General features: G+C 48.9%; 1 protein-coding gene across 1 annotated transcript in view; it reads left to right on the forward strand.

Annotated features, from left to right (window-relative positions):
- Positions 1–12530, forward strand: part of PLEKHA7 (pleckstrin homology domain containing A7) — a 233011-nt gene that overhangs the window by 141830 nt on the left and 78651 nt on the right. The window contains exons 5-8 of the mRNA XM_019652532.1: positions 6985–7096; positions 7863–7967; positions 10346–10418; positions 11819–11919. Coding sequence (XP_019508077.1) covers positions 6985–7096; positions 7863–7967; positions 10346–10418; positions 11819–11919 — 391 coding nt within the window. The remainder of the gene's footprint in view (positions 1–6984; positions 7097–7862; positions 7968–10345; positions 10419–11818; positions 11920–12530) is intronic.

Consider the following 12530-nt stretch of genomic DNA (forward strand, 5'->3'; position numbering starts at 1 on the left):
GCTCTGCATAGGAGCATTTCCTCCTCAGTGCTGGTCGGCCCTGGAAGCTGCTGACAGACGCCTCTGCAGCTCTTGGGGAAGACGAAAGAAGCATTCCGGAGCCTCGACGCTGGCAGCTGACTGACAGCAGGCTGTGTGCACTGATCCCCAGGCTCTGTCAAGCATTTGATGTTGAGGTGGGGCCTCGTGGAGAGAGAGTATGCGCTCTGGAAGTTCAGAAGCCTGTGGCTGTGCTCAGAAGCCGGCTGCAAGGCCCCCAAGATCGCCTTGGAGTTTCTTAGCACAGAGAGGACCCTGGCCTGGCCTGGCCTGGCCTGGCCTGCTTTCCCGGCATCCTAGCGAACTTAGCTCATTCCTTCCCTTGGGTCTGAGTAGCCCTCTGTTTTCTCATTGGATTGTTTGGGAAAAGGACTACAAATTGGAATTGCCCAGAATGTCCTGAGTGGTGTTTCGAGGATAACACTTAACAAAGATATTATCTTGCTGAAGGTAAGAATGACCTTCCTGACCTTTGGCCTCTTTGGGGGTTCATTTTTGCAGGCTTCGGGGCAAGGCTCTCCAGGGCTTGTGCCGATGATGGGCCTTGGGGTGGAACGTCTCCTGCTGCTAGGGGATATGGCTGTCTCCCTTTCCTCCTGCAGTTACAAGTTGGTAAGAGCTGACAGAGACCCAAAGCACAGGATGGGGGTGGGGTGCACTACAACTCGGAGCTGGGAAAAGGTGTCTGCCCTGTTGCTCCTCTGCTGAGCCCTGGGCTGTGAGGCCAATGAGTTGCTCGCTGCAGCTGTACAGCCAGCACCTTGTCTCTCCAGACTGACAGTCTTGGGCTAGCTTTGCCTGTTGCATTTGGTTGCCATGGCAGCAGAAAAAAATGAGGAAAAATGGAAACACCTGGCAAGCAGATACAGAAACTTGGACTGTTCAGTTTTCCTTCTTGGTCTAGGAGACAGCGTCTGTGACAGTCACAGGTAGGGGAAGAGGTGGTGACCGTGTCCTTCCTTCCTTCAGACACCTGGGTGTGGGCTTGGCTTTTGATGTTGATGTTGGGAAGGGCATCGGCACTGGGGGTGCAGTCATTGCCACACAGCCACCGCGGCTCCGGCTCTGTCTGCACTGGGTGAAAATGCTGCAGTGGTGACTTCGCCATGTGCAGAAAGGAAGCTGCTGCTTGCACACTGGCATTTGTTTCTTCCTGTGACTTCCCTTGTCCTCTTCTTTTCCCTCCCTCTGGCCTGGAAAGTGCCCAGATCTCCATTAGAAAAGGTTATGTTCTAATGAGAGAAGTGGCTGCCGGGTAAGCCAGGAGGAGCAGATAGGCCGGAAGAGGGCTCGCCAATGGCTCCGGTTAGGACCGTCAGCAGCATCTCTGACACAGCAAAGCAGAGGGGGAGGAACAGTAGAGGTCAAGGCCTATTTCTCCTTCGGCGCAGATAGAAGCCCGGACAGCGGAGGATACTGGCCCAGGGTCATTTGGCAGAGTAGGACTCAGACCAGGGCAATGCTTGGGCTTGGGGGTTTGGGAGGGGAGCCCTTACAGCTCACTGGCTAATTTTCATGCCAGGTGAGGAGTGCTAGTTGGGCTGGTTTCCAGCTCCCGAGGTGGAGTGGGGTGGGGTGGGGTGGGGTGGGGTGAGGAAATGGAGCTTGTGTTCTAGAGAGAGGAGTTGGGGAGGAAGGGGAAAAAATACCAAAAGCCATAGCTGAGTGATGAGGCCACACTTGCTGAATGAAAACCCGTGTCAGACAGCCTCCCCCAGGGCGTTGGGAGCGTACAGGGAGCGTTGGCGGTCTGTCTGTGTGTGTCTCTTTCTCTGGGAAGAGGGGGTGTGGAGGTGTCTGCCCATCTGGGACAAAAACGTTCTTTTATTTTTGCTTTTCATTGTGCATTGCTTTCCCCAAACCCCTTAGGTGGTGGGTGTAAGCGCCTTAAAAAATTTGCTGGTGGTTTGTGAATGTGCCTTTTCTCATGCAGCCCTCTGGAGTTTCAGAGCAATAATTTTAGCTGAGTTCTCTGTGGAGGATCCTTGAGGACAGAGTATGAATTTGGGGCCCATTTTTCCAGGAATTAATGGGATACAGGTATCATCTAATGATGTCTTGTCAGTAAGAGATTCCTGATTCCCCATAGCTTTCTAACCTCTTCTCATAGCCTGGAAGACTCTTGACATTGTCATCGTCCTGGGGAAAGAACAGCAGCCCAGTACTACAGGCACGAGGTTAAACTGCACTTTACACAAGCCCCAGATAAGGTGCTGATAAGGAAGTTTATAGGAAATGATTGTTTAGAAGTTAATTGTTTGGCATCTTGAGCTCTCTGGAGAGAAGTACTTTGGAAATAAAAGTAAAGGGTTCGTGAGATTTAAATTCTGGGGTCTCTACTGGTAACAATCACAAACAGTGCTTTTCATTCAGGGCAGTGCTTTATGGTTTTCAAAGCGTTATTTCAATCGACACAACTGCCTTGTGAGAGTAGTTTTCACCCCACTTTGCAATAATGGAAACTGAGGCCCAGAGGTGCAATGCGACTCGTAGAGCATAGAGGACTCAGTAAGCTGCGGAGCTTTGTTGAGACCCAGTGATTCTGGGCTCAGTCTTCCAGCACCCCAGGATCCTCTTGGCTTGGGGGTTAGTCTTGGCCCTGAGAAGAGCCAAAGTTTGCCTTTCTCATACTGTGGGACTTGCTATGGGATGGTGTCTCTGTGGCAAAGCCCAGGTTTTTGGAATCCAGCTTCTGTCTTGGGCAAGTCATTAATTTCTCTGAGCCTGTTTCTCATCTATAAAATGGAGATGGTCAAACGGGCTTTGCAGGATTAACTGAGGTAATGCAAGCAAAGTGCCTGGCACACAGTAGGTGCTAGACAAGCATAGCCCAATCCCTCTCCTTGCCTGACCTTGCGTACCTGTCCCTAAAGGCTGGTGACACTTAGCTTCGGGACCTACCTGTTGTGCTGGCAATAGGGTAGGGAAGGGTCTTGCTGGGATCCCACTTTAGCCCGTTCCTGTTCAAGATGTTGACTGAGAGGCAGCTGAGGATTCCATGACCCAGATTCACATAAATTCAGACCCAACAGAAAAAAGTGCCTCCAGAATTATAACCTCCCTTTCTTACTCGTCTGTCTGTTGGTGTTCTGTGCATTGGCCCCTGGGGACGCAGGAAGCAGAAGCAGCTCCTTTTAAAGATGGGGAGGTTGAGGACAGAGAAAGTAATTTCCCGCCCAGGCTCACCTGACACATCCTTGGGAAGCTCAGAGTAGAGTGAAGTCATTTTGCTATTGGGCTTCTCCAGACTGGTTTTTGTTGTTGTTGTTGTTGTTATTTTTGGTCTGGTCCTAACTTCTTTTGTTCCTTTCAGATGGGAGGCAATTACGTTAAAACTCTAGGTCACTGTTTTAAGCTTCAGCCAACACCCTTCCAACAAAATAATCAGTATGCGTGTAGCCCAGGTCAAGGAAAGCGAAGTCTTTGTTCAGCTCATCCCAGTGTATCTTGGGAATCCAGATAGCACAGAAACCTGGCAAACAGGCCTTTAAGTGAACAGGATTTTAGTTAAGGACATGGAGAGCCTGCCTTCCGTAAGATTTTGGTCTCCTCTCCCCAGGATCTGTGTGACTCATGTGCCTGAGGGCAGGCTGTCAGCACTGAACCATCCTCACAGCTGCTCAGCTCAAGGCCACATGCACTGCTCGGGGGAAGGGGGGACGGTTCTGGGGTGAAACCTGATAGGAAGATACCACTGTCTGAGGAGGACAAATTAGTGTTTGCCCCACCGGGCTCTAAAGTGGCTGAAGCAAATGTACCCATATCCAAGTGAGTGATGGCCCCTCAGTGTTATCTCTTCAGGAGGTCACACACCTGCACCACTGAGGTGCCCATTACTTAAAACAGTGTGATAAACGACCTCTAGAAGTTTCCATTAGAGCCAGCTTTTCAGCCGAGTGAGAAAGTTGGTTTTTTTGAGACTTTTTTTAATATTCTCATTTTTGGATGCCAAATGGTATCCAAAACATGACCACCACCTTTTAAAAAAATCATTATTATTAATTCTGGATAACTTCTAGTTATTTCCCAAAGTCGTATTCACCCATAGAGGACCTGCAAGGTCATTACCCACCATCAGAGGAGTGTCCTCTGAAGACAGATCTTGTTACGTGGCTGAGTGTGTAGCTATGTGCCCCTTGTTCTTTCAAGGAGCCTGGTCAGGGTCTACCAGGTAATGGTTGAGTCTGCTGCTTCCTTTGGGAGCCCGGGTGAAGATTCATTTCTTGTTTGTAGAGCCACGCAGCCCCCTCCCTGGGAGCACATTGGGTTTGGGCTTCACCCATATTTCCTTACAAGCCTGCTTCCTCCGGGCGTGGCTCAGCACAGGTCTCCCCGCAGTCCTCACGAAGAATGGAGGTGACTTCCTATGCTTCTCCCTCTCCCCACGCCCCACCACACACTGTCCTTCCCTGATGTTCAGTGCTGGGGCCACAACCAGTCCTTCTCCTGCCGAAATATGTTCACAGCTGGCTCCGTAGGTGGTGGTGGTCCTCTCTTTCCTCACTCACGCCAGGCTGCAAGACAGGCCTCTTTCCTGTGCTCTGGGCTGGAGGAGCTCCCTGGCCAGCCAGCATTTCAGAAGCCAGTGTGGGGAGGAGACCTGGGCTAGAGTGCAGGGGGATGGTTCAAGTTAGAGCTGAAGACTAAGGTGCAGAAACGGCAAAGGTGGTCATCTGTCCCGGATTTCCTGGGCCAGTCACAACTCCAGGGAGCCCAGGGCCCACAGAAGAGGAACGGCATGTCTAGTTGATGGAATGGGATGCATCGTGTAAAACGTGGATGAGTTCAAAAGAATGGAGAAAATGTTTATAATAAGGTTTTTAAAATCAAGATTCAAGATCATAAGCACAGTATGATCGCAATTATATAATACAACCCCCCGTCCCCAAAAAACAAACCAAAAAAACAACAGGCATATAAAAAAGAATGAAAGTAAATATATCAAGTGTTAAAAATGATTTCCCCTTGGGTAGCAGGACTATGTGGTTTTCTTTTCTTTCCTTTCAGCCTTTTTCTCGTATGTTTCTCAAATATTCTATAATAAGCCTCTCTCCGTTGGGGAGCGAGTTAAACTTGATAAAATCCCAAACAAATTTAAAAAAAAATAATTATTGGACTCTGTGTCCTGAATTTTAGCTTAGAGATACAGCAGCCGTAACTGAGATGACCTGAGAATTCTCCTTCCTTGTCTCAAACCTTAGAAATCTGAAAAGTCGGGCAAGCCCGGGTTCCAGGAAGACACGTGGGACATAGTTCTGCCCGGAGGCAGGGCCTGGACAAGGCCGGCTCTCAGAGCCCCTGCCCACCCCCAGTAGGCGATTATCTCTGCGCTGCACTCAGCCTCTGCCAACAGCCAGCAGGCTGAGTGTGGTGACATTCTCTGAGTGGGAGCAGTAACAAAAGTCAGGCCGGGATGGAGGCTGGGGGCGGGGAATCCAGAGTGAGTGCTGAGCTGATAAGGAGCCAGTGATCTTTCTGCCTGGAGGGACTTGGACCTCCAGCCACCGAGCATCTGATAGGGCCCGGCCCCTTCTGTGAAGAACTTCTCTCACGGTGCAGGGTATTGGGGCTCTGGCTTAGGGCATGGCAAGAATCCCTTCTCCTTTGAGCGGTTGTGGTTTTTGAAGGAAGCAGCAGACCTTATCTACAACGTGGAAGCTAGGATTTTTCCTCGGAACACGTCTGTAAGAGTGAGAGTGCGAAAGGACCTCAGAGGTCTCCCTCCTCAGCTGTGTACTGCCTGGACCCTCCACCCCATCTTCTCGGGGTCCTGCCCCAGGCCTCCAGCTCAGATTTTTCTGCACTCCTCCGGCAAAGAGCCTCATTTACTACAGCTTCCTGGATGCTGTTGCTTCTCAGAACAGGGACAAAACCCAGCCACAGCCTGGGACTTCCGTTTTTGAGGAAGGCTCACTGATCCTGGAGTTAGCCGAGTCTGGGAATCAGCCCCAAGCCGTTCAAGGATAGTATTGAATTTGTGTGGCGGCATTGCCAGCACTGCTGCTTCGAAATCCTGGCAAATGCTGGGGCTCTGTGGAAGCAGGTGAGGGGTTCTCTCTGGTGTCTCTTGAGTGTGGGACCAAGATGTTCCCAAAGGGCTGGCCTTCCCAGGGCAGGTGGAGCTTCTCTGTGGGAAGTGTGATGTCACTGGATGCTGATGGGGACTCGCTGAGGGAATACTCGCTGGGGACCCAGGCATGCTTCATTTCTCCCTGCTCTCCAGGCATGGCACAGGGGTTAATATCTCTGATGGCTCTATTTTGTGGCAGATAGAGTGTTCCCAGAATAGGACTCTTTGTTGAATAGTCTATTTTGGGAGGCAGGCCCTACTGGCATTTATGTAAGCAATTCTCTGTGTGTATCTGGGGGTGTAGATGTGCACGCAAGTGATTTCTTGTTACTAATTATAAACAGTTTCTTTTGTGAGCCAGGGAAATGGAGGTGTGTAGTGTGTGTGTATGTGTGTGTGTGTGTGTGTGTGTGTGTGTGTGTGTGTGTGTGTGTGTNTGTGTGTGTGTGTGTGTGTGTGTGTGTGTGTGTGTGTGTGTGTGTGTGTGTGTGTGTAAGGGGTATGGATTGCTCTTGCTCTGAAGAGTGGTGTGTGACTGTGTGTGCCCATCTGATGGGGCAGTTGCCACAGACACGTGACTAAGAGATGCGATGTGGGGACCTTAGGGCAGCAGGCAGGGATGACTGCCTTGGCCCCTTAGTGGGGTGTCAGGCTGTGGAGATGTGCCCATCTGTCATCCTCTCGCTTCCCTGAAGCACCTGGATAGTCTGGGCATTGTGGCCCTCTGGCTGCAGTCTGGAGTCAGGTGGTCTTCACAAGGTTCATCCTAGATTGTTTAAGGCCCATCAGCCAGCTCTAACCTGGAATAGATCTCAGATTCCTCTTCCCACTGCAGCCTGACACTTATTCACTGGATGCCCCGTGTCTCCCCACAGGTCAAATCCACATATGTCGAAGCAAGAGAGAAACCTAAGGCCATCCAGCATGGTCAGTGAAACGTCCACGACTGGGACCACTTCCACCATGGAGGCCAAACCTGGCCCCAAGGTGAGCTCCTGGCTGCTCCACCCTTCCTTCCTCTTTTATATTTGCCACGCCCCTTGGTAACCAGAAACGCATTTGACTTTCGCCATAGTTTTGTGAGGGAGACATGTAAGAAGTATTCTCCCCAAACGATAGATTGAAAAACTGAGGCCAATTGGGGTTATGTCAATTGCCCAAGAAAACAGGCGATTATTGACAGAACCAGGACTGACAATCTAGGCCCTTGAAGGTATTCGTCATTTTCCAGGCGTGCCTTGAAAGGCCATGTGTGTTAGAGACAGCCTGGAGAGATTTGTGATAGATAGGCCCTAGGAAGGGTGCCCTTGAAAAGGGCCCAGAGGTTTCTGTGCCCAAGATGTGGGAGCATTGCAGAGAAGGGGAGAGTGCTGAGGACTGAACCCAGATAGGAGGGGTAAATATCTGGAAATTGGCAAAGTTGGTGACCAAAAAGTAGCTTTGTTCCAGAAAGCTGTAGGACATATTGGGGCCAACAGCTGCTAGTGAAAGTTGATTGAAAATTCCCTTTCAATATTTTCCTCTGTGACTTAGATGGGAAGCCTGACAGGTCTTGGACTCGCCTTTTAATTAGAATGCTGTGGCCATGTGCACACCACTTCCCAATCTCCTGGCTGTTCTCTTGATCAAAGGGCGCTGCCACTTAGAGTAAGGCCGAGGGGACCCACAGTCAGTCCTCCTACCATTAAGTGCTTTTTTGTGTCTCCTTAAATCCCTCCTCCGCTGTTCGAGTTCAAGTCTGCTTTTTTCCTAGATCATCAAGTCCAGCAATAAAGTCCACAGCTTTGGGAAGAGGGACCAGGCCATTCAGAGGAACCCCAATGTTCCAGTGGTGGTGAGGGGCTGGCTGCACAAGCAGGTGAGGAGACCGCGGAGGGAGAGTGGGGAGGACGAGGTCGTTGTTGTTGATTTCTTTCCTTCCCCTGGGCCCTGGGAACTGGGAGCAGCAAGCAGATTCTGTCCACTGTGCTGAGCGATTTGCTGTTCATTTTTATGAGTGGACCGTCCATTCAATGACCACAGCATCTCTCCCCAGATCCAGCTGACCCTGGTGCTGTTGGCTTCTCTGGGACCCAGGCGCTGGTGTGGGTGGGTCAGCATGAATGCAGCCTTACTGCCAGCACTTGCCTTCCTGATGTTAAAGAGCCTTTGTTGTCACTTGCTGGAAAATCCCATTTTTTTCCTCCCCCAGTCTAGCACACATATCTAGCTGTCTGGTACCTCAGATTCCAAACTGGCCAGTCTCAGCTCATTGTCCCCTTACCCTGTTTCCTCTCTTTTCCCCCTATCCTGCTTTTTCTGGATCTTGGTGATGACACCACCATTCCCCCAGGCACTCAGGTTAGAAGTCTCAGCACCATCACCAGCTTCTCCTCCTCCCACATTCATTCGGTCAGGAAGCCCTGTCAGCTCCGTCACCCTTGAGGCCATCCTTCATCTCTACTCTCACCACCAGTTATTCTACTTCTGGTCCCCTGGCCATGGACAGGCTGTGAGCTCCCAGGACCAGAGACCATGTCCCTTTTGTCTTCTTCCTTCTCTCCTTGCCATTTATCCATCCATCCATCCATCCATCCATCCATCCATCCATCCATCCAACCATCCAACCAACCATCCACCCGTCCAGTGCCTGCCATGTTCTAAGTGCTCTCACAGCAAATACAAAGAAATGAATAACATGTGGTTCTTGCCCTCAAGGAACCCATATAGACGCATCCTTCACATGCCATATCATCACCCAGCACAGTCTCTCCCATGTCACACCATCCAAAAAACTCCCCCACAAATCAAACTCCAAAAGCAATGATGTGAATTTCTACTAAAGGCTTTATGGGAAGACAGAGGAGGGCATTACATTACACACTACAAAGAAGAAGTCCCTTACAAGTCCCCTGGGACATCCCCCCCCCCCCCCCCCCGCCGGGCTCTGCTCCCCATGGCAACTCGCACAGCTCTCGTGCCTTTTCTGTCAGGCACTCCTCTGGCACCGCCCTTTCTGAATGATACCCCTGCCCTCACAGCCCTGTTCTCACTTTTTTCTTACCTCTCTGCCCATCTGTTTTCTTACCTGAGTAACTTACCTCTGACTTTTTTCAGTTGCATCCCTGTCTCTATTAAACAAAAGGGTGCTCCTTGGAAATGTGGAGGGAGAGGGAAGGGATTTTAGAATCATGCTTCTCCACAGTCCCACCCCGTAGCCCAGGCCCCTTGGCTGTGTTGTAGCTGTAACAGAGGTCTGTGTGGAATGTGGTGGACACACAGCAGAGAGAATGTAGCTGTGTTTGGGGGAGTCTTGGAAGGTTTCCCAGAGGAAGTGATGTTTGAACCAGGTATGGATGGATGGAGAGGGGTTTTCCAAACAAAGCAAATATCATATGCCAAGACCTTAGAGATTATCTGGTCAAGGTAAAACCAAGAAGCGCATGAACTCAGCAAATTAAATTTGTTGTTTAGCACTTTAGTAAGTGGAGAATGAACAAATGTTATGTTGTTAGGTTTAGAAACTGTCAGATTTTTTTTTTTTAATTTTAATTTAAGCCTGTCAAAAACTTTTGCAGAAAGAAGACAATTTTAACAGCTAAAATCGGCTCTGGAATGTTCCTAAGTTTGGGAGAAGACTGACCCTAAAACACGATTATTGTCCTATCCTGGCGACGATTTTTTTTCCCCTCCCATAAGTTACATTTTAGAGGAATAAAGACAGATTCTTGTCATGATACAATTTGATAGCAAGAAAATTCTAGCCTCTACATTGAATGGAAGGAAAACACACAAAAAAATCTGTTTGTTATGGCAGAGAACTGAACTTAGTCAAATGAGAACTTTGCCTCATTGGTTAATTACATAACCTAAGCTCTTCATTCATACTATGTAAATCAGTTTTCTAATCAGCATAAAGGTATTTTACAGCATACCATTTAAATAAATAAATAGCTTCCTTTTTGTTAAAAGCTGTTATCTTTCTTAATGGAAGAACTGTATTTTTGAATTCACATCATCCTTTCTAAAAGATGAATGCTTATAATATCTTAATCTGTTTCCAGGAAACAAACAAAAAAAAACTTCCTGGAGATAAACCATCACCGAAACTAAAATTTAATGTCCTAGTCAAAGAATGGCTATGCAATAAGAATTTATTAATTTGTTCAAAGAAACCATGAATATGGGCACGTCAAGATGGGGCAGGGGGCACAGCATGCTCACACATTGCCCTAATGAGTTTTCTTTGCTTTGCAGGACAGTTCTGGGATGAGGCTGTGGAAAAGGAGGTGGTTTGTGCTTGCTGATTATTGCTTGTTTTACTATAAAGGTGAGCCGAGGTTCGGGCCACTAAGGGCTCTTGGTGCTGGAGAGGGTGGTGAGGTGATGCAAATGGTGGTCTTCTCAAATCCAGTGGTTGGACCAGTGGCCTGAGCTAATTAATAACCTATTGACTTGACAGCGTGTTCGCTTTTACATATGTGGATAGTTGATGACTTCATTTTTACCAGTCCTGGCACTGGAAATGTCCTTTTTTGAGTTAAAATAAATAGAACCCCATTTGCCTGCTACTCAGGTTCTCAAGATCTGGGGTTGTGTCAGCTTCTGCTTGGGACATAGGCACACCTTTGACACAATCTGGAGAGGTGGGAAGATAGGTAAATCGTATTTTGTAACCTGTTGCCTGGATTTACCCACTTTGATATTGGATGGGCAACTGGTGAATTGAGTTGGCCATATGAACATTTATGGAGCCCCAGCACATAGAGTTGAGGGCTGTGCAATGGTGAGAAGGAAATAAGCCTGAAAATATGGAGGAAGACATAGCTTACTTTTAAGCCAAGACTAGACTGTGATGGGTGCTTTAGAAAACATCCAAAGTGCTCGGGCAGTTCAGGGAGAGCAAGAAGTCAATTCCGTATTGGAGAATTTGAGGTGGCTTCTTAGAAGAGATGGGATTTGAGTTGGGCTTTCAGGGATGGGTAGAGCTCTGCCTGTGTGTAGGGGAGAGATGGGCATTACAAGCAGAGGAAACACTTGAGTAAAGTTCTAGAAGCAGGAGAAAGTGGGATGACAGACCTGGGAGGCCAGAGTGAGTCTTGCATGGAGGTTGTCCTAAGAGAGAAGGCTCAGGAGGTGGGGAAAGGGCCAAAAGGCAAAAGGGTTGTGACACCAGGCAGAGGAGGTGGGGCTTCCTTCTGTATCCAGTAGGCAGTCAGCAAGTAAGTGCCTTTGAGTAGGAGAGCAGCAGGACCAACTGTGGCAGGAAGCTGCTTCTGGTAATGAAGATGGTTTGGAGGAGGCTGAGAATAGATGTGGGAGGTGGGATGCTCTAACTTTGCGTATGAGGTTTGCTCCACCCAGAATGCCCCTCCCCATCCTTTAAAACACTCGAAACATCACCTTCTGAAGCCTTCTCGACTTCCCAGACTGTGTGCCACGCCCGCCTCTGTGTTCCCGCAGCATTTGGGATACTGTTGTATTTCAGGAGTTCGCGGGCTGAGTCGAGCGTGTTTACGTGCCCGTCTCCATCCTTGGGGAGAAGGCCCTGTCTGATTCACCTGTGTAGTTCCAACATTAGCACACAGGTCCCCAGGGAACAGCTGAATGGCTCATCAGTAAGAGTAGTCATTCTGGGAGAGATAAGGCGCCCTGAACTAGGACAGTGGGATGGACCAGCCCAAGGAAGGTGCCACAGGAGGTTATTCTGATGTGTTTTTCAATTCAAAGACAGCCGAGAAGAAGTGGTTCTTGGAAGCATCCCTCTGCCCAGCTATGTGATCTCGCCTGTGGGTCCCGAGGACCGCATAAGTCGCAAGTATTCCTTTAAGGTACTACCTCCCTCGCTCCTCCAGGACTGCAATTCCACCCTAAGAAACTGTGCTCCCAAAAATGGCTTCATAAAAGCAGTTGTTTTTGTGGGGAGGGAGGAGAAGTTCAGAAGCTAGAGCATTTCAGACTTATGTGAACCAAGGTACACATTCTATACACAGGAATACTATCACATCACAAGGACTTCCATTTGTATCTGAGCTTTTGAGTCCTCCAGTCTTGCTCAAGTATTTAGACCCCTCTTTTCCTATCGCTTCTAGTCCTGTGATTGCAAATTGGACACAGCGCTTCTCATGCTTCTTATCACTGTAATCAGCCAGTGTAACTAGCATCCAGCCACTTAATGCAAACGACAGCCCCTCATCATGGATTTATATCAGTTATATTGTGAAAACTTAAATTGAGGATTAGGGGCGTGTCTATTGAAGAGATTTTCAGGTGTGTCCATTTTGTTTATCTCGTTGAAAAGCAATTATGGATCAAATTTGGTGTATTTTCTGGACCACTGAAGATTCTTTACCAGCAAAACCCCTCGTCTGCGTCCTTTGTCACCATACCATTTAGAGCAGCGGTTCTCAACCTGTGGGTCGCGACCCCTTTGGGGGTCGAA

This window comes from Hipposideros armiger, unplaced genomic scaffold (genome assembly GCF_001890085.2).
Source record: "Hipposideros armiger isolate ML-2016 unplaced genomic scaffold, ASM189008v1 scaffold_181, whole genome shotgun sequence".
In the NCBI taxonomy this organism is placed as follows: Eukaryota; Metazoa; Chordata; class Mammalia; order Chiroptera; family Hipposideridae; genus Hipposideros; species Hipposideros armiger.